The following is a 21,595-nucleotide window of genomic DNA, read 5'->3' on the forward strand; positions in this document are numbered from 1 at the left end:
CATAGACTACAATTTCAACCGACTTTCAAAGTGGGGGAGGTGTTTTGTTCGTTTTTATATATATTCAACGATTACTCCGCCGTTTGTGAACCGATTTTTTAAATTTTTCTTTTGGTGTATAGGGTATCATCCTAATTTGGTACTATATTCACAAAAGTGGTGACCTGATAAATGGATCTATAAGTAATTGAGGGGACTCCTCAAAATTTATGTGGAAACATGTGGTGACTTCGGTTTCGTGAGAAGTATTCTAAGCATATTATGTTACCAAGATGTACCTAAGATTTTGCACCGAGGTATACCATGGTTTAGATTTTAGAGAGAACTCCTGATTCTTTATAGATACAAATTTGGAAGTTTTGGCGTTGTTTTAAGAACGGAAAGCATAATATGCTAGCTACTAATTAGTACTTACTATGCAAATTAATTAATTCTTCAAGCCCCATAAGAGCACCGGTGATCGCGACAGCAATAGAATACAAAAGCATTTCCTGGAATCTGTGATCGAAGTATTAAATTCCTCGTCATCATCATCACTACTATATTATTATCTTTTTTTTCAAATATTTGTAATGTTATGTTTTAATGTGTAAATAAATAATTATTATTATACTATGCATCGTCCCATGATTATGAGCCTATTATGACCATATTATTGGTAATTTTCATAGTCATTTAGATCGAGACTCAAGTTTGTCAAGCGATTTAAAAAAATATACTTAATATTATAAACCTAAAAGGTTTGTTTGTTTGATTGAACGCGCTAATCTCAAGAACTGGTCCGATTTTAAAAAATCTTGATCACTGTAAGATAGCTCATTTATCGAGGAAGGCTATTTACTGTATGTCGTGAACCTAAAAATTGTTATCACTGGCTGTAATTTCTTTTCTAAATAATATCAAAGTAACATAAAAATAAGCTTAAACATTTGAAAACAAAAGATTGCATAAGATTATGAAACTTCATCAGAATAAAACAACATGGATAATGCATAATAATGTTACGTTGTGTGCTTTCATTCTATTTGCGTATTAAATCGATATACAAGCGAATGAAACCGTATGATACAAGGGTTCGTTGTATTATTTATAAACGTCATAATGATAGGCATGTTTTCAGAACATACGTTTATTTTTTGCACCACATTAATTTAACATTGTGTGTCGTCTATTAGATTGTTAGCGAAAACATTATGAAGCGACTCTATATAAAAAGGCTCTATACTTATACCGTAACGTATAACGTACACGAAACGAGCGACAACCCTAAATGTGGGTATGTCGTATAAATAAAAAAGATTATAAAACTTCAGACCATTCGAGGTGAGTCGCGGAAATGGCCCATTTTAATTCTATTTTTTACGAGAAAGAAAAGTTTCCCAAGGAAAAACCCGACTCGTAATACATTTTAGTTGAAGGCTAGGCCTATTAGAAGTATAATAGCGATTCTTAAGATAGGACAACCCGATAGTAAAAACTTAAGAGGACTTCTTAAGTTTGAGACGCTTCCGGAATTAATAACGGCAATTTGTAAGTTACACGACTTGTAAAATATTGAAGAAGATTGCAGGAATACTTGAATTTTTAAAAGCTTTTATTTAACTTGATTTGTATGTATGTAAGTATGTATGTTACGGTGGAATTTTGGAACTCAATTTTAAGGTAGATATATTTAACCGAATGAGCTGAAATTTTGCATACGCGTTTAGTTTGGATGACCATGCACGATATGGTATGTGACAGCACGCTAAATCCAATATGGCCGACCATCCAAGATGGCGAAATAATTATTTTCTACGCAGTCCTACAATATGGATATTAACGGAAGGGCTTTTTGAGAGTAACTCGAAAACGAATGTAATTTCATTCTACATCCAACTCATCCAAGATAGGGGAATAGTTTTTTTATGCACTTCTACAATATGGGTATCAAATGGAAGTCGTGTCGTGTCGTGTCGTGTCTTGTCGTAACGTGATGTGACGTGAAGTGTCGTGTCGTGACGTGACGTGACGTCACGTGTCGTGCCGTGACTTTACGTGACGTGACGTGACGTTACATATCGTTACGTGACGTGTGGTGTCGTGTCGTGATTTTACGTGACGTTACGTGACGTGACGTGAAATGGCGTGGCTGACAGTCGGGTTTCATAAAATGCTCTGTTGAATCCGGTCACTTTTTTTCAGTGAAATTTAACTTTTTAGTCATGTAGTAATCTAGCTAGAGATATCATCATATGATGATATGACATCATATCAGCCTATAGTCGTCCACTGCTGGACATAGGCCTCTCTCAATGAACGCCAAGATGAACGATATCCTGCTACTCGCATCCAACATGGGCCTGCAACTAAGCGGAGATGTGACGACCCCACCGCCCGCCTGATGGTAGTTCTGTCTCACAATAATTAGTGTGGGATAGATCTAACATCAAGCGCAGTTAGTCAACCGAAGGATGGCGGTAAAACCATCAACGATAGGGTCAGTGAAGAAATCCATGGTCATCAATGGGCTGCAGCATTGATGGTTTGATTCATTGGCCCCCTGTCAGATTGCCAATCCGCGTGCTCCGCGTGGCAATTATGAGCAAATGCCTCTTATGAAACGCACCAGAAAAAGATGGCCCCTAGTTCCCGGTAGCGGTACTATTCCTGGCCACGGTAGCGAGAGATAACTAAAAAACAAAAAATAAAATATAAACAAAAAACTTTTTGAAAAAAAAAATAATTAAATAGTCTAAAAAGAAGAAAATAAGATTCTCCTTAAAAATTTTAACTATTCAGTTATAATCCTCAATACAATTTGCATGATAACAAAAGCTTGTCGCGAGACTTAACAATCAAACAGTACGTGATTTTATTAAAATAAAAATATGATATCAATTTACTCAGTTATATATAAATTGGTACTATAGTTTATTTACAAATCGAATAGTTAAATTTTTTAAGGAGAATCTTATTTTCTTCTTTTTAGACTATTTAAGGCCCTATGCTATGCAAATTCATGTTTTTATTTTCGATAAATCTTTGACTAGAAGTAATTATAAGCATTCAAACATTTTTTGTAGGTTTGTTACGTTCCTTATTAAGGTAGACATTTTGATTTATATCCATTTTACCACTGAAAAAGTGTGTTAAAAAATAATACTTTCAAATTTTTATTTCTTCCAGAATTCAGCGAAAACAAATACAGGAAAAAATATTTTTATGCCAAATTTTAAATTATGATTTCGAAGGCAGCCATTGTCTTCGTTTTTGATAAATAATAACAATAAATGATAAGCGTTGAGATCACAAATTCGGAAGAATTGTTGATATTCAAAAGCAAATATTGCTTTGAATATTTGCCACAATAAATCCACAGGCATTTTGATAGATAATGGTTGAATGACATTCAGTCAAATCTGTCAATCAGTGACTGATTGTCTATTATAGAAGTATGTTCACAAATATATCCCAGTATACTGGCCAGAGCTCCTTAGGTATAGAAATTGTATGGAATTGCCGTGGTCCCCTACCATTGATTGGTTTCGGAATATTTGCCAGTGCTTTTTCGTATATATATATCTATGTTTTGATATAATTACAATACATCACACTTGTCTAACTAGTGGAATACCAGTACAATACAGCGCCGTAATTTGACGTCTTGAGCACTAGTCAGTAGACTGGGTTTTTTTCGGAACCTAGTCAACATTTTTGGTTTACAAGTATTACAATATTGTTTTGTTTCCTAATTATTTCGTGAGAGACTACCTAATAAGATGCTATTTGATAATTTACATTCACCAAACGATAATTTTTACGTTTTTGGTAGGTTTGAAAGTCAAAAAAATATGTAAATATTCATTATTACAGCTAAGTCAGAAAACAATGTACAGAGTATCGCTACACAGAGACAGATTATGACGTATGTGTCGAAACATTATAAAATGATAAGATTATGTTATTTTATTGAACATGTCCAATCCATAGCAATGAAAAGAATCATGGCATCTTAGCACTGGGGTAATAAAATCTGCACAAGAAATCGTAAAAATAATATTATCATGCGGATTGATATAGATTTATAGATACACCATGATTTTTGGTGCATCACGAGAGGAAATAACTAAGGATTCTTTACAGAAAAAATAATATTGATCGAAATGAAAATATGTCCTAAAACCTTAATATTTGATTTTATTAAAAAAATATTTTTTATGAATTAAAATCGTGATGGAATTTAAAAGTAAAGTGTAAAGAGATTGCATTTTATGCAATTATTAATTTCTCATATATAACTTAATTCTTACATACTCACGACGATTTGATGCAATGTAGGTTACATAGTACATACGTAGGTTGTTGGTAAGTTGGCATATTATTATTAGTCTTATTCACTCCCATAGTCCCATACAGTCAACATAAGAGCCACTTTTATACTTTTAATTAAGTTAAGGAATAAAATTGGCCAGGTGCGAGTCGGACCCGCGCGCGATTTATCATTATAGAGCAAAAAAGACTAAATAATTTTATTATAATTTGTTTTGACGTTCGCAAACTCAGATAATATATCTTACTAGTTGTCCCGGCAAATGTTTCCTTGCCATATAAAGTATTTCGGCCGTATTATTTTATTGAAGTGACTAAATAAGTATGTCATCATAGCAACGTCCATCGCTATCCCGTCGCACAAACAATGGTTGCCGTCAATCTCGAGTTGTAATAATTTACTATTATTTATTCAACAAATGCACTTATCAATATAATAAGTGCCCAGTAGCCGATTCTCAAACCTACTGAATATGCATATAAAATTAGGTAAATCTCAGTAAAGCCGTTTCGGAGGAGTACGGTGACTAACATTGTGACACGAGAATTTTATATATAAGATATAACATTTTGCAAATCTCATTTATAAGAAAACTTTCTAAGATTAAAATATTACACTTCTTGTATTTACTAAGATTAGCTTATTATAAACTCAAAAACCGAAAACAGGCAATAACTGATCAGTCATTCAACATCATCCTACTTATCTATGCTAAGCCACCGTTTGTATCATCTCTAATTTTGTAGCTTCAAAAGTATTAGAGTTTTCTTTTTCTATATTCCACAATATCATTTATTGTCGAGTGTGCTCAGTGGTATTAGTTTTAAGTTTACAATACACAGCCCCTCGATGCCTCGGTGGAAACACATTAATCTTATTCGTAGCTCGACGTCGAGCGTCGAGGCGAGTAAGTGGCGTTAGCGCTAAGAAACACATTTGCTGCAGTCGGTGTGCCTCAATATCTTGAACACTTTCATACTAAATGTATTATCGATAGCCTTTGACGTTTATTGGATTGATATGCTATAGGTAAGCTGAGAATAAACTCTCGTAATATACATAGAGGCTCGTGTGCAAATGATTTAATGTTGAAGAGTTTGTATTATATTATTTTAAGCGAACAATAACTTTCTATTATGGTAGTCATTACCAATAGTAAGAAGTCGATTTTACTCAAAATAACTACGACTTTAAACGTTTCTAAAGAACTGTTTGCTTACTAAGCAAAAGGCAATTTTGTTTTTCGCCGCATTCAACACACTGTCTGAATAATCCAGCACAACCAGTTCAATTAAATCCGCTGAGAAACAGTTTTGAAAACAAACATAATAAACACTTGTTAATGTAAATGATGCCACGTCCCGCTGGGGTCAGATTTAATTGGCCTCCAGTTTGAATTTCATACAAACCATATTAGAATTTTGAAATTCCTCCCCGACGGAACTCAGTTTCATATATTATAATTTCCCGACATCTACATTTTTATGAATATTAACAAGGAAAACTAATATTACTCTCGGATTTCTTCAATTTACTTAAATAGCTTAGGAGCTAAACTGTAGGCAGTTTTACATTTATTACGAACATCAGCTTAAGCGAATGTTTTCAATTTTAGACATATTTAAGTATTATTAACTATTCGACTGCTGCTTCTATTTTCTATTTCTCACGATCCTTATATTACTGCATCGATTGGCAAAGTCCGTACAATTTATTTCCCATTGATTAATTTCCCCGCGTGTCCCAGGGCAGCTTTAGATTGTCCCTCGGGCTCTCTAAGATCAAATGAAAGTCGCAATATTGATGACCGCTGTCGATCCTAGTCACACAAAAGTTACAGGCCAGAAATCAATGATTTAACTCGTGGATATTACCACAAACTTATTGCTAGTATAATAAAGAGTAATTTCTGCATAAGACCTATATGAAGCAATTAACATCACGTGTGAACTAAAGAAGATTGAATAGCTTGCGCCCATTAAAATATCGCTTTAACTTAAACATGCTTTACAGAGATTAATCTAGCAGATGCGGGGCGGTTAGTGGAGAGATGCGCTTTATCGTGATTTAGTAAATGAGAGACATAATAGCCCAGTGAATTTCCTGCCAACGCTGTGTAAATCTAGCTGCACTATTGAAACTTTGAACGCTGAAGGTCCATTAGGAAACTTTTTTCATTATAAAATCCCTGACATTCGACGTATAATTTAAGTTTTATCGCATTCTCCTTCACCTAGACTGTAAACAACATCACTCATCAGACGTAAGTAAAAAAACTTTGCCAACAAGATAAAAAGGAAGTGTTATCGTGAGCACATCTATACCGTATTAACTATCACTAGCTATTTGACCGAGCTTTGCTCGGTATTCGATAAAACACGAATAAAAAGACATTTTCTAAAAATGATTCCTAGCTAGATCGATTTATCGCCCCCGAAACCCCCTATATACTAAATTTCATGAAAATCGTTGGAGCCGATTCCGAGATTCCTATATATATATATATATATATATATATATATATATATATATATATATATATATATATATATATATATATATATATATGTTACGCTCAAAGACCGAAAACACTCAGTGAGCGAAAAAATGGCTCACAACGCGTTGTGGTCATAGTGAAAGGGCCACGACGCGTTCTGGTAATCACAGAAATACCACATAGCGAAATTCGTGTCGTGGCTGACGTGCTATTCGACCACAACGCGTTGTGATAATCGAGAAAAGTCATGACGCGTTCTGAGCATTTAAAAACAGCCACGACGCGAATCCGTGTTGTGGCCCTAATGAAAACGGCCACGACGCGTTTTGAAACCAGGTTAGTTACTCAGGAGTAATTTTATAGCGCCCAAGTGTGTGCGCAATACACAAGAGCACTCTGGTTTCAATGAAACTAGGCCAGTTACGCAAGAGTAATTTTATAGTGCCCAAGTGTGTGCGCACAGCGCAATACACAAGAGCACGTTACGCAGGAGTAATTTTAAAGTGCCCAAGTATGTGCGCAATACACAAGAGCACTCTGGTTTCAATGAAACCAGGCTAGTTGAGCAGAAGTCATTTCATAGTGCCCAAGTGTGTGTGCAATACACAAGAGCACTCTGGTTGTTAAGCAGGAGTTATGTTATAGTGCCCAAGTGTGTGCGCAATATGCAAGAGTACACAAGAGCACTATTCTTTACTCTCATAACCCAATGGAGCGCTGGCGAGAGATCAGGTGCAGGACCGACTTTTACACGCGCACACACGTGGGCACTATAAAATGACTCCTGCGTAACTGGCTTGGTTTCATTGAAACCAGAGTGCTCTTGTGTATTGCGCACATACTTGGCACTATAAAACTACTCCTGCGTAACGTGCTCTTGTGTATTGTGTGTTGGGCAAACGAGCAAACGGGTCACGTGATGGAAAGCAACTTCCGTCGCCCATGGACACTCGCAGCATCCAGAAGTGCTGCAGGTGCGTTGCCGGCCTTTTAAGAGGGAATAAGGTAATAGGGGAGGGTAGGGATGGGAAGGGAAGGGAATAGGGGAGGGTAGGGAAGGAAATAGGGTAGGGGATTGGGCCTCCGGTAAACTCACTCACTCGGCGAAACACAGCGCAAGCGCTGTTTCACGCCGGTTTTCTGTGAGAACGTGGTATTTCTCCGGTCGAGCCGGCCCATTCGTGCCGAAGCATGGCTCTCCCACGTATAATTCAGCTGAACAAGTTCAGCTGATCTGACCTACAGATGTTGTGACGTAGGTAGACTATCTCGCAAAGGTCTTCCTATTTATATGCTCAGGTGCTTAAATATCTATACGACCCGATTCCGTAAATTGTGTTATTCGTCGTAACGAAAGTTCCGTAAGTGTTGAGGTCGAATTCGGGAAAGTTAGTCACACTAGTTACAGTTGTGGCACAGGAATTGAATGTGCCCATCCGTGCGGATACTGTGATTTAACTTTAAGCACATACGTACATAGGCATCTAAATAATGTCTCTACTTTACGAATAACTAGACGTTGCCCGCAACTTTATTTCCTTAGATTAAATTCGTATATTTCGCGGTAACCGTATAGATGGACATATTTCCAAAATAAAATTAATCGTTGTGCTCTCCCGGGACTCAAAGTATCTTATTCCATTTTTCATCAAAAAAGATTAAGAGTGAAGAGATTGCTACCTCTTTCTCTGTTGGCAAACATGGCATTAGCCAAGCAAAAACTAGACAAATACAGCAGACAGTGTATATCCACAGTAAAAATATTTAAAAGTAAGATAATCATGTTATTATAGGATACACGAAAATGTCAGCCCAGGGTAGAAGTTGCATTTTAAATGCTAAACGAGTGGGAGTAAGAACGAGGATTAAAACGATTTTGAAGTAAATAGGAGGTTCGCGTGTTCAATGCGCGTTATATTCAGTGTTACCATTATATTGCAACGTCTCTCTAAAAGCAGAGCTTGATTTAATGGCAACATTCGCCAGTTTTTATAACGAGCTCCATACAACCTGAGTGCTATGTTATTTTAACCCATTTTTGAATAGTTAGCAAAAACTGCTTAAATATATTTCCTTCAGATTTAAAGCTGGAATCGTACTCAGTGCTTGATTTATGATGATAATTTCATATTTTATTACTCTTTGTTGAATCTTGTTTGCTCTACGGCTTCAAAACTTTTCTGCGTTGCACCTGCAGCTGCGTTCCTATATGTTATGCTTTCGAATTTACTTTCATCTACTTCAGTTCACTTCAGTTGTGTCTATAGCATCTTTAACTCTATCGAATAGGCCAACGACCTAACGTTCTTCGCATATTTTATTATTTTGTTTTATATTATTTATATAATTAAAGAGCAGAAAAGTAAATATTCACATTTATTGGTCTCTGAGGCGCAGTTGCTCCGAATGAAATGAGATTACTTTAAACTTTTGGTTTGAAGCTTGCAAATGTAATTCAGTGAAAAAAAGAAATACGCACTTCAGAAACGTTTGTAGTTGAAAAAATTATTGGTTTAAATATAGACATAGCGAATGAATAAATTAATTACGACAACGAAGTTTGAAAAAATTAATGGAATTTGGCATTAGATGGCCTCTCATTGGCGAAGGATGGACAAAATCGAACTGGTATGAACTATTTTTATATAAGGCCGTATAACATACGTTTGCGATTTCGAGTGCAAACCAGCGCGTCCGCGAGTGAAGAAAAACGAATGTTTACGCTAGTCTCATTGAATTCAAGATCGAAATTCCACATTAGGAATTTGCATACGGAAAAGTGTGTATGCGACCAGCCCATAAAGCGTACCTAGCGGAAATATATTAACTTTATGGACCAGCCTTATGACGGCTCGCTTTCACTTGACATTTACCAAGCTAGGCTCAAGTCTCTGAGTAGGAAATGCAATCTCGTTCTTTTCTCGGCCTTTTTAGCGAGTTTGATCTCGGTCCAAAAAGGGCGAGATCTCGCGATATTAACGAGACTTCAAGCATAGAAACGTCATATTGAAAGCGTTATCGCGAGTTTTCGGTTGATTTAGGGCCAACTCACACCTACCACAACCACACCACATCGCAACGACAAAATGTGGTCGAGCAGTGGTTACGTGTGAATGGTGTCGCTGCAGCTTTTTGTGGTTGCGTTGTGGTACCGACAAAATGCCGACGTGGTTGCGTTCTCGCCATTGGTTGCGATGGGTTACGTACGAAAATCAATGAAACGGAGGGGGGAAGAGCGCGGGCGGTGTGCGCGCACTGTCATTGCATCGACGCAACGTTGTGGTTACGATGTGGTCGGCCGTGGTTGTGATGTGGTTGCGATGTGGTCGGTTTCATACAAGTGGTCGGTTTTATACGTGGGAGAGCCATGCTTCGGCACGAATGGGCCAGCTCGACCGGATAAATACCACGTTCTCACAGAAAACCGGCGTGAAACAGCGCTTGCGCTGTGTTTCGCCGAGTGAGTGAGTTTACCGGAGGCCCAATCCCCTAACCCCTACCCTATTCCCTTCCCTACCCTCAACTATTCCCTTCCCTTCCCTTCCCTACCCTCCCCTATTACCCTATTCCCTCTTAAAAGGTCGGCAACGCACTTGCAGCTCTTCTGATGCTGCGAGTGTCCATGGGCGACGGAAGTTGCTTTCCATCAGGTGACCCGTTTACTCGTTTGCCCCCTTATTTCATTTAAAAAAAAAAGTGGTCGACAACGACTGCAAAATGTGGTACATGTGAGTGGTCCAGTACATGTACGTGGTTGTCGTGTAGTTGTGGTACGTGTGGGCTGGCCCTGACTCACGAGTTACTGATAGTGATCTCTCTTGCTCAGGCCTTTGTTTCTCTATGCCGCTAGGTATATTAACTTTATGGATAGACCCGAAGACAACATCGCGGCATCTGGTGGCAAATAAAATTTCAACAACCCTCGTTGGTCTATATAACATACCTCTCTCACAGAAGGCACCCTCGTAGTCACCATCCCGGCACTCGCAGATGGGTCCGTCGTCGGTGCTGATGCAGACCCCGCCGTGCTGGCACGGATCTCGTCTTTCACACGCGTCCCCGCTAGCGTTGCCCGTGCGTGTCGACTGTAACAATGATAAATATTTGAAGACATGAGCGGAAGAAGTGGGTAAGTAATAATTTGAAAACTAACCTAATTTGAAAAGAAAAAGAAACGTCTTTTTGCATAAATGGAGGCTTTTGGACCATTTTCATATATTCTCTTTTTTTCAAAATGCCTCATTCCTTGTCTTTCAATCGAATACATGCAAAAACTATACTGTGTAATCAGAGAATTCAAAGAATTTTAAATACTATAAAATTGTTTTAGGCTATTTATTTATAGAACATAAAATTGTTTTCTTCGATTTGTGGAGACGTGGGGTCTTCTTGAGAGAAATATGAGTATTATTTTTCTAAAAACACCTTTTTACTTCTTGGAACCTTTTAGAAAAATAAAGACCAAGCTATTATATTTCATCGAACAAAATAATAATTCAAAGTATAATATCATCACAACGATGCGACGAAACGACCTCTGTGGCTCAGTTGGGGGGCGTGATGATAGCTCAAGCCGGGGGTCTCGGGTTCGAATCCCGCCGACGGAACAAAAAGTTTTAAAAAGTTCCTGGGTCATGGATGTGTATTAAATATGTGTATTATATAATATAATAAAAATCTTAAATATATGTATACTGTATAGTATAAAAGTAATAAATATATTTCCGTTGTCTGGTACCCGTAACACAAGTCCTTTTGGTAGTTCGTACCGAAGCCAGACTGACGTGGTGTGAAGCGTCTATAGATATTATAACATTAAGCCCGGCCGCACATTGTCCGAATTGCTTTTCTGATCAGAAACAGTTGAACGTCCGCGCTATCTCTTACATTTTGTACTGAGCCGAGTGAGCTCGAACTCGCCGGAAGGATATTTCGGATAGTGTGCGGGGTGGCGGTCCGGCGAAATTCAACTGTTTCTGATCAGAATTCGGACAATGTGCGGCCGGGCTAAATCAGCCCTTTTCGTAGACCCTCTACGCTCGTAGAAGCCGTAGGCAATTCGTAGAAGACAACTATTAAGTTTTAATTTCGTCGTACAACTTCATCTAAAATTCTTGTAATTCTTGCTAATAGTTATTTCTAATTTAATAATTATATTATGTAGCTTCTAATGTAATTATACTACATTTTGTTTTTTAAGAAAAATATCAATAAATTAGCTACCTAAAGATTTTACTTTAAGTATATTGATCCGTTTCAAAAAAAAAATAATAGAAAATCAATTTCTTCTCCCAAAGAAAAAATAGGTAATGCAAATTTACGTCATTCCTCATTCGTGACGTAATCGAGTATGTCAAAGAAAATTTCCGTATTCAGTAGAGAGCTACATCATAAAGAATTGGGGTTATAAAAACTTGGCAGTATCTTATAAAGTCGCTACGTGACGACAAAATCAACTTTAAATAAAGGAATATCGTTTAATTCTCTGAATAAATCATGTCTCGTTCGGAAAGTATCATACAAATCCCAAGTTATCCCTTTCATTTTGTTTCAAACTTTAAGACGCCTACGGGGCACGGTACATAGTACTATGAAACTCAATACTCTGTCAGTTTTATTGCCAACATTGGGTATAAAATACTGTGTTAGGTGTAGATGGTATGTTTAGGTTGTAGGGTTTATTTTCATTGTATTAAATAGCTGAATGATAAAACTTGTACAACACGATAGTAGTCAATTCAAAATATGTTTTATAATTAAAATTAGGAAAAAAAACAGGAATTTTATTGATCAATTTAAGGAAGAACATTATTTTGTTTATAATCTTTTGGATACTTCCTAACAGTTGTCAAAGTTAAATAATGAAAGGAACAGTGGTCAACAACTAGTTTATAGTAATGGTATTATGCTAATCTGCTAAATATTCGTAAAAACTTATCAATATGATTTTTATATGCTAATGCCGCTTGCACCAATTACGAGCTAGCGTGTAACTCTGTTTGTAAAATATGCATTAACAATATTTCATAGTTTTTAAGCAGAGTAAGTACATTGGCCTTTAGTTTAAAATAAAACTCAATTTTTGCACCACTACTTCATAATTACTATAATGAAAGCACTAATTGAGCTCCAAGAGGTTTTGTTAAATGTGCAGAAATAACATTAGAAAACACGATAAAAGAGTACTCGTTTTAATGACATTAAATTGACTATATTATAAAGTTATCTTCTATTATAGCATCAAGATAAACTTTCATATTCCTAATTTTGGTAGATAAAAATCAACGCCTAAAACAACGTTCAACTTTGTATACTAAAATAGATCTAATGAAAACATAAACCAAAACTTTTCAATTATTAAGCTCAACATTAAAAGCTTTCGGAAATGCTGATTTCGGCGAAAGCTCTAAAAAGCCAATTCAACCGGAAAAAGAGGCAGCGCGATGTCACCTCTGTCACGTTCGTGTCAGGCGGCGACGGTAATGTCGAAAAAGGCCCGCGGCAAAGTGTCAAACAAATTCCACGATCTCGTCATTAAGTGTAACACGAAAGTAATTTCAGCTCGTGAGCCCACGCGTTTGATATGAGTACCAAATGTTCCGGACCCCTGCGGAGGCGTGGGCGGGAGTGGGCGTGTACGAATTGTACGCAGAACCCAGTGGCGAAGAGTCCATATAACCCGATTCCCGTCGGCTTCCCTTTTGGAAAATCGAATCTATGGGCCAAATACATTTTTATCTAATAAATATTTTACATACTTAAAAAACTTTGAATTCACTAAACGCCTACAAATTTTTATATGCAATAAATTTTTCTCTCACTTGAAATAGTTTGAATTAATAATTAATCGCCGACAAATTTATATAGGCAATGCAACGTGCAGGCCATCTCCGATAGAAGATGTCCTTCATACAACGATGTTTCATAGTAAGCATCTGTCCTTTTCATTCCTGTGAACTGATCGTCATGTTCTGTCTCGTTCTACCACGCGCCAATATACTCGGAAATAAGCCGATACTCGGCGAGTTATTACGGAGAAAGGTTAATTAGCAACGCACAAGTGCGAGCGAGAAAGATGAGTCATGAAGTAAAATTGTTATGAGTCAAATGGCGGATGAGTGTTTGTAAACAACTTGTGTTGTTTTAAATGTTATTTGTTTTAAAGCATTAAAAAGAGTGCAGTGTCGCGAATTTAAATTAATTTGTATTGTGATTTGTTAATTGTGATTTGTGACTCGTACAGCTGAGACTGTTGTCTGACAGATTATTTGCTGTCGAAGGAAACTTCGTTTTCCAAACTTAGTTTTGAATGACCGTATGTGCCGTCAGTCGTCACGCATACAACTTAACTCAGAAGGCATTTTTCAAAGGCATCATTATCAAACTTGAAACTCGAACATTGTTGAACATCAGTGCTGAGCGTTTTGGTAAGTAGATTTTTTACTCCGGCTTCCCTTCCGAAAATATTCACCCTTCGCCACTGGCAGAACCGCTTACTCTCCGCTTAGTTATTATGCCCTTCAGGTAAACTATGCAATATTGATATCTCAAAATAGACTTTGATTTATCTGTTGTCTTTGAGTTATGTACTCGTAATACACAAAGCACTCAAAAAAGATTTGGGAATCAGGACAATTTATGAACGTATTTAGTGTACAATACATACAATATTTGGTACTATATGGATATAATCGCTAAGCCTCTCGTAAATAATGAAATTGCCAGAGTTATTTAACAAAGGTCCGTCATACAAATAATAATGCCCCACATAATTGTACAATGGGAGAATAATAACGTGTTATTGCCGAGTCTGTGCCGCTTATGATATCAATTTGACCCAGTTGGCACCGAAATATTAGTCCATCAGCCAAAAAATAATTACCTTTAGACTCTGTTAATTGCTCTCATTACAAAATTCATGACTTGAAATTGCAATTTCATGCCTAAGCCTTTGGTGAAGAAAATTGGTATGATACTTTGAAAAGATAAAGAATAAAATATAATGCCTATAATTTTCAATTTTGATATTGCCTTTTATATTTTTCAATTTTGTTTGACTATTTGTTAGCTTTTTAGACTTTTAGCTTTGAATTAGGACTACAATTCTTTTTGAAAGTCACTCCCTGTTCAAACGTCGAGTCCGCCTACGTAATAATTCTAAGATTTGTGAATTTGTATCTGAGTACTTTAACCGCAGCGAGAATTTCATTAAAGACTATTGACCTTCAGTGAATAAGTAATATTTTTAGGAGCAAGTATTAGATTTTAAGAAATAATACTGCCTATAGGTTTTTAAACTATAATTTGATAATTATTATAATAACTAGCTGTTGACCGCGACTTCGTCCGCGTGGACTTCAGTTTATAGCGCGCGGTGTCAATAAAATTGGTGTCAAAAGCTTTTTAAAACCCTGGTACCCCTTCAATCAAAATACCCAAAACAGCCGTGTAGTGTGCACATAATATGATTTTTTTTAAATTAAACTTTTTTATACCTTTTAAAGCTTATTTAGCTTTACACAACTTAGCTGCATAATGCATTACACAACTTTAGCTTTGCCCAATAGCCAATACCCATAGGCCATTAAACTATTTAGGGCGGATTCGACCAAACTGGAGTAAAATTTTACTCGAGTATAACTGTCTCCTAATCTAAGAGTAAGCTGGTTTTGCGTTTTTCCAACTTCTAATCCAAGAATGAGGTAACGGGAGTAAATAATTAAACGGGCTATTTTGGTGGAATAAATATTAAACTGAGAATAGTTGCTGAGAACTGAGAATAACAGGGTTCACCTGTCACGGTCGGTGTCATTGTGAACTATAATTGACATTTTATTTCATACTCTTTGAGTAACTTGGTAAAATGCAAACGATAATACCCTAGAGTAAATTAAAGGAGTAAAATTATTCTCATGATAGTTATACTCGTGTAACTTCAAGTTTGGTCGAATCGGGCCTTAGTATTTATTATTGGTAGACAGTTGTTTCTGATTTCTATGTTGGTACGTGAGTTATTTAATAACATGTATAACAATCGAAAGAATCAAAAATATTAACTCAACATGGTACCACCTCTTATAGGAATACATATGAGCAAGCGATAGCACGATCTAGGCGACTCTTGGCGCCATCTATTCCAGTTTTTGGAACTAACTTAATTTGAACAAATTTACGCATAAACACCCCCTTACAACCCCTTTTTCCAGTAAGAAGTAGCCTATGTCCTTTCTCAGGCTTTAGACTATCTGTGTACAACATTTCATTACAATCGGTTCAGTAGTTTTGGTGCTGTTGTTTTTGAATTTGATATCTAATCTAAGTTGGTAGGTGAGTTCTTAGTTAATGACGTGTAAAACAATCGAAAGAATCGAAAAGCCTAATTTGACATGGTACCACCTCTTATAGAAATACGCATGAGCAAGCAATAGCGCGATCTAGGGGACTCTTGGTGCCATCTATTTTAAGTTTTTGGAACTAACTTAATTTGACCAAATTTACGCATTTTCACCCCTTTACAACCCCCTTTTCCAGTTAAAAGTAGCCTATGTCCTTTCTCAGGCTTTAGACTATCTGTGTACAACATTTCATTACAATCGGTTCAGTAGTTTTGGCGTGAAAGCGAGACAGACAGACAGACAGACAGAGATACTTTCGCATTTATAATATTAGTATAGATAATATTCTAACGTATTAAAAACTATAAGTAAACAAAAACATACTAACTAATAAGTATGATTAGTTCTATGTTACAATAAAGTAAAAATTAAAACGCCATCTGTTGAATCGTATTAGAACTAAAATGTTCGTATTAGAAATTGCATCGATATATTTCTGGATTTTTTATAATATTATACATAAAATATGTTTAAGATTTTTGAAATTTTATTTTAATACACATCCAAGACCCAGGAACATTGAAAACTTTTTGTTCCGCCTGCGGGACTCGAACCCAGGACCCCGGGATGAGCGCTGGCCACGCGCAATGCGAATTCATTTTCATCGATATTTTCATGGAAATAAGATATTTTCCCACATCAAAATGTAGCCTATGTCCTTTCTCAGACTCTAGAATAACTGTGTACAAAATTTCATTGCAATCGGTTCAGTAGTTTTGGCGTGAAAGCAAGACAGACAGACAGACAGACAGAGATACTTTCGCATTTATAATATTATTTATGGATATATGGATAGTATTGATTAGAAATGCAGTAGGAGTTCTATAAGATAAGATAGATTGATTATTATTATACCAAGTGATTAAATTATTAAACATAATATTCTAACGTATTAAAAACTATAAACAAAAACATACTAACTAATAAGTATGATTAGTTCTATGTTACAATAAAGTAAAAAATAAAGCGCCATCTGTTGAATCGTATTAGAACTAAAATGTTCGTATTAGAAATTGCATCGATATATTTTTGGATTTTTTATAATATTATACATAAAATATGTTTAAGATTTTTGAAATTTTATTTTAATACACATCCAAGACCCAGGAAAATTGAAAACTTTTTGTTCCGCCTGCGGGACTCGAACCCAGGACCCCCGGGATGAGCGCTGGCCACGCGCAATGCGAATTCATTTTCATCGATATTTTCATGGAAATAAGATATTTTCCCACATCAAAATGTAGCCTATGTCCTTTCTCAGACTCTAGAATAACTGTGTACAAAATTTCATTGCAATCGGTTCAGTAGTTTTGGCGTGAAAGCAAGACAGACAGACAGACAGACAGACAGACAGACAGAGATACTTTCGCATTTTTAATATTAGTATGGATAAACCATACATATAAAAATAAAGAATATTTTTCTGAAATGCCAGTAAAGGATTATAATATTACAGTGTTTGCCGACAAATCGAGATTCAAATGTAAATTCTTTTTGTCGTGGCGGAAAAGTAACATAACAGGATAAAATGAGGAAATAAACAACACGTGTAAACTCAATAGCAAAATATAGCTCCATTCAAATCCCGAGCCACTGAAGAGGATCAGAAATGGATGACATATGAACGCCGACCCACAAACATTTTTCTAGCTTCTAAACTATTAAAAATTGCAAAAGAAATGTATGTCAAAAAACATTTTTGATAGTTTCTAAACTATTCAATATTTTCTATGAAGGTAGAATTAAAATATCATGGTCATTCTCGCTGTATTGATCAATGATCATATCAGTCGGTATTTAGAGATGATTATAATAATAGCATTTCGATCAACAAGGAATATAGTTTACCTACAGATATCTAACATCATTATAATGCCTGAAGAACCGTGTAATTTAATACCAATAAATATCGACTGTTAACGATATTTATTTCACATCCAATTATCAAATGATATAACAACGAGCCTCGCCGTCTCTTAGAACTCTTGACAATAATTGAGCGGCCATGTTGTGACGTCACCGCAGCTTGACAGGTATGTTATCGAATTTTATTGACTTTGTAATATTTTAAGCGCTAAAGAGTTTTTGTTGGAGCAGGTTTTTCGTTTTAAGCCTTTCCGGGATATTATTTTTATTAATATGCGCTGATTCAATCAATTTATGTTTTTGTTTTCAGGCATAAAACTTTTGTTCCGAAATAAAATGTGGCATTTAAGATTTCAGTAAAATATGTATACTGTAAAAATATATGTATATCAGTAAATATCCACTGTTAAAAATATGTTCATATAGAAACAAATAAATAGCATATTCCTTTTGTTTCTTTTATCTTATTCAATAGTGAAAATTATGCAAAATAGAGCCAATTTTGTTACCAAGACTCCAATAGAATTCTCTCACAGACAGTTTAATAACTGTATCTCTCTCGAATCGTCAAGAGAAACGTCAATATAACGTCTTGGAAATAATTACTATCGACTTTATTACAGTCTCTCGTAGCATACGTATGAATGTGGAAAGACGTTTACTCTGCAAGATTACTTCCACGGCTCCGCTTTATTAAATTTCAGCGATTGCATTCGAACGTACTTTAAAAGTATCTTTGAAAAATTTTAACCAAAGAAAAGCGATAATTTCACTATTTTAGATGAACTTATTTCAAATTAAATTGATGTTATTTAAGGTTTTTTTTTTTTAATTTTGTATTTATTTTTATTAGAGATGTCCGATCATGACTTTGGCCGACTAGCCGACTAGCCGATTAGTCGGTTGCAAAGAAGCCGACTAATCGGCCGACTAGTCAGCCAACCGATCATGGTTGCAGATGTTTTCGTAACGCGTCGTTTACTAAACTCTAAAGTAAACGGCACACGCCGCTTGCGGACGTGTCGGATCGTATTTTTACCGACTTCCAAAAAGGAGGAGGTTATACGTTCGGCTGTATATATCTTTTTTTTTTGTATGTTCAACGATAACTCAGTCGTTTGTGATCCGATTTTCAAAAATTCTTTTTGTGTTGTATAGGGTTTAACTTGAATTTGGTACTATGTTCACAAAAGTGGTAATCTGATGATGGGATCCTGGAGGAATCGAGGGGACTCCTTGAAATTTGTATGGAAATATATAGTGATTTCAATTTTTTCTGAAGCATTCGTGGTAAATGCTACCAAAAAGTAAGACTTTGCACCAGGTTATACCCTGGATCCGAAGGTACCCAACAGAACTTTTGAATCCTTATAGATACTGGTTCGGGGATTTCGGCGTTGTTTAAACAACTGAAAGCATAAGCCAACACATCAATTTATTTGATCATCATCATCAAAATCATAATTATGACCCAATTATTGATGCTTTTCGTGATATTTTGCATCGAAGCAGATGTTTTTGATGATTATTTCGCTGTTTGTGGACCGATTTTCAAAATTCTTGTGTTGTTGTATAGAGTATAATCTTGATTTTGTATAATAATTACAAAAGTGGTGAGCTGATGATGGGATCTATAAGCAATCGAGGGAAATCCTTGAAATTTATCAAAAGACTCATAGTGGTTAAAATGTTGTTTCTAGTAACTTAAGCATATGTTACGAATAAGAGAAAGTTCATACGAAGGTGTCTCTTGGTCCAAAGGCACTGAACAGAACTCCTGAACCTTTAAAGATAAAAGTTTTTAAATTGCAGCATCGCTTAGATAACTGCAAGCATTTACCACAATTTCGCTTACAGTAATATAATGTGAATAGTTAACATTCGAAGTGGTTATTTACGCATAAAGCCTTATCTTGTAGATAACTTTTTAGTTATCTACAAGATAAGGCTTGGTAGGCTCGGTACCAGTCCCAAAAGCTTCAGATATTCTGACATTGACTGAACTCACGATAAAATTAGCTGGTACCGACTTCAAAGTAATGAAGACTGCAGTATATGTACAGAAATAGTTGAGATTTAGACGAATTCTGAAAAAGGCACTATTATAGAGTAAGAGTTATTTAATACTTTTTAGTTCATATTATTATTGTTTTTACCTTGGAAGTCGGTTTAAATTTTTTGTTAAAAATAATAATGTATTATGTTAACGTCATGATATAAAGCGGTAAAGCTATGCAATAGCTTTACCGCGGCAGTCCTCGAGTGCCACCCGTATTTTTTATTAAAAATTTTTAGAAACAAGAAGATATTATGTTGTTAATAAATAAATGTCATAGATATATTTATTTATAAGCAAGTAATTTCAGAAAAAAATAATAATTTCAAAACAAACAAGGTTTTTCTTAAATGTAATATCAATAATAGTAAAATAATAAAAAACCGGCCAAGTGCGAGTTGGACTCGCCCATGAAGGGTTCCGCAGTAGCAATAAGGTTTATTTATATGAAATTAAAAGGTTTCTTGCTAGATCTCGTTCAAACCAATTTTCGTTGGTAGTTTTTATAGTAATGTACATCATATTATATTTTTTTAAGAATTATAATTGCCCTACTTTAGAAGTTAGAGGGGGGGAGGGACACACATTTTACCACTTTGGAAGAGTCTCTCGCAAACTATTCGGATTAGAAAAAAATGATATTAGAAACCTCAATATGATTTTTGAAGATCTATCTATAAATACCACACGCATAGGTTAGATGAAAAAAAAAATTTTGTTTCAGTTGTACCTATGGGGACTAGGGTTGCCAACATTTATCCGGCGAAATATAGTATTTTTCAAAATAAACTATAAAAAATATAGTACACTTCTAAAAAATATAGTATTTTAGGGAAAAATTAAAAAATGTTCAATGAAGTATTTAAGTATTATTTATTTTTATAACTATATATTTTTTGCACTTCATTAATTTTTTAACAATTTTTTGTCTAAAATATTACATACAATTTAAAGATTATTGTAAATTAAAAGCTCATTTTTTATTAATATGACACTACTTCTGTTTCTCTCTTCCCGCCATTTTAAATTCAAAAGTGTCAAAGCGCGTTTATAAATTAAAAAAAAAATAAGATTTTGTTTGATAGATTTCAGTGTTGAAAATATAGTATTTTTGCGTACTATATAATAGTTCAACAGTATATAGTACGAAGGCTCGAAATATAGTACAATACTATATATTATAGTACGGTTGGCAACCCTAATGGGGACCCCTAAATTTTTTTATATTTTTTCCATTTTTGTATCAAAATCTTAATGCGGTTCACAGACTACATCTACTTACCAAGTTTCAATAGTATAGCTCTTATAGTTTCGGAGAAAAGTGGCTGTGACATACGGACGGACAGACAGAGAGACATGACGAATCTATAAGGGTTCCGTTTTTTGCCATTTGGCTACGGAACCCTAAAAAGCCGGATAGTCGGCGCTTTTTGCCGACTATTCGCCGACTAGTCGCCGACTACAAAAGT

The 21,595-nt window shown here is 35.5% G+C and overlaps 1 protein-coding gene across 10 annotated transcripts in view; it reads right to left on the reverse strand.

The window, feature by feature from the left end:
* Positions 1-21,595, reverse strand: part of LOC121725881 (neurexin-1) — a 120,308-nt gene that overhangs the window by 50,672 nt on the left and 48,041 nt on the right. For all 10 annotated transcript variants that reach the window (XM_042113031.1, XM_042113038.1, XM_042113037.1 and 7 more), the window contains exon 5: positions 10,753-10,894. In XM_042113031.1, the coding sequence (XP_041968965.1) occupies positions 10,753-10,894 (142 nt within the window). The remainder of the gene's footprint in view (positions 1-10,752; positions 10,895-21,595) is intronic.

Source organism: Aricia agestis, chromosome 4 (genome assembly GCF_905147365.1).
Source record: "Aricia agestis chromosome 4, ilAriAges1.1, whole genome shotgun sequence".
In the NCBI taxonomy this organism is placed as follows: Eukaryota; Metazoa; Arthropoda; class Insecta; order Lepidoptera; family Lycaenidae; genus Aricia; species Aricia agestis.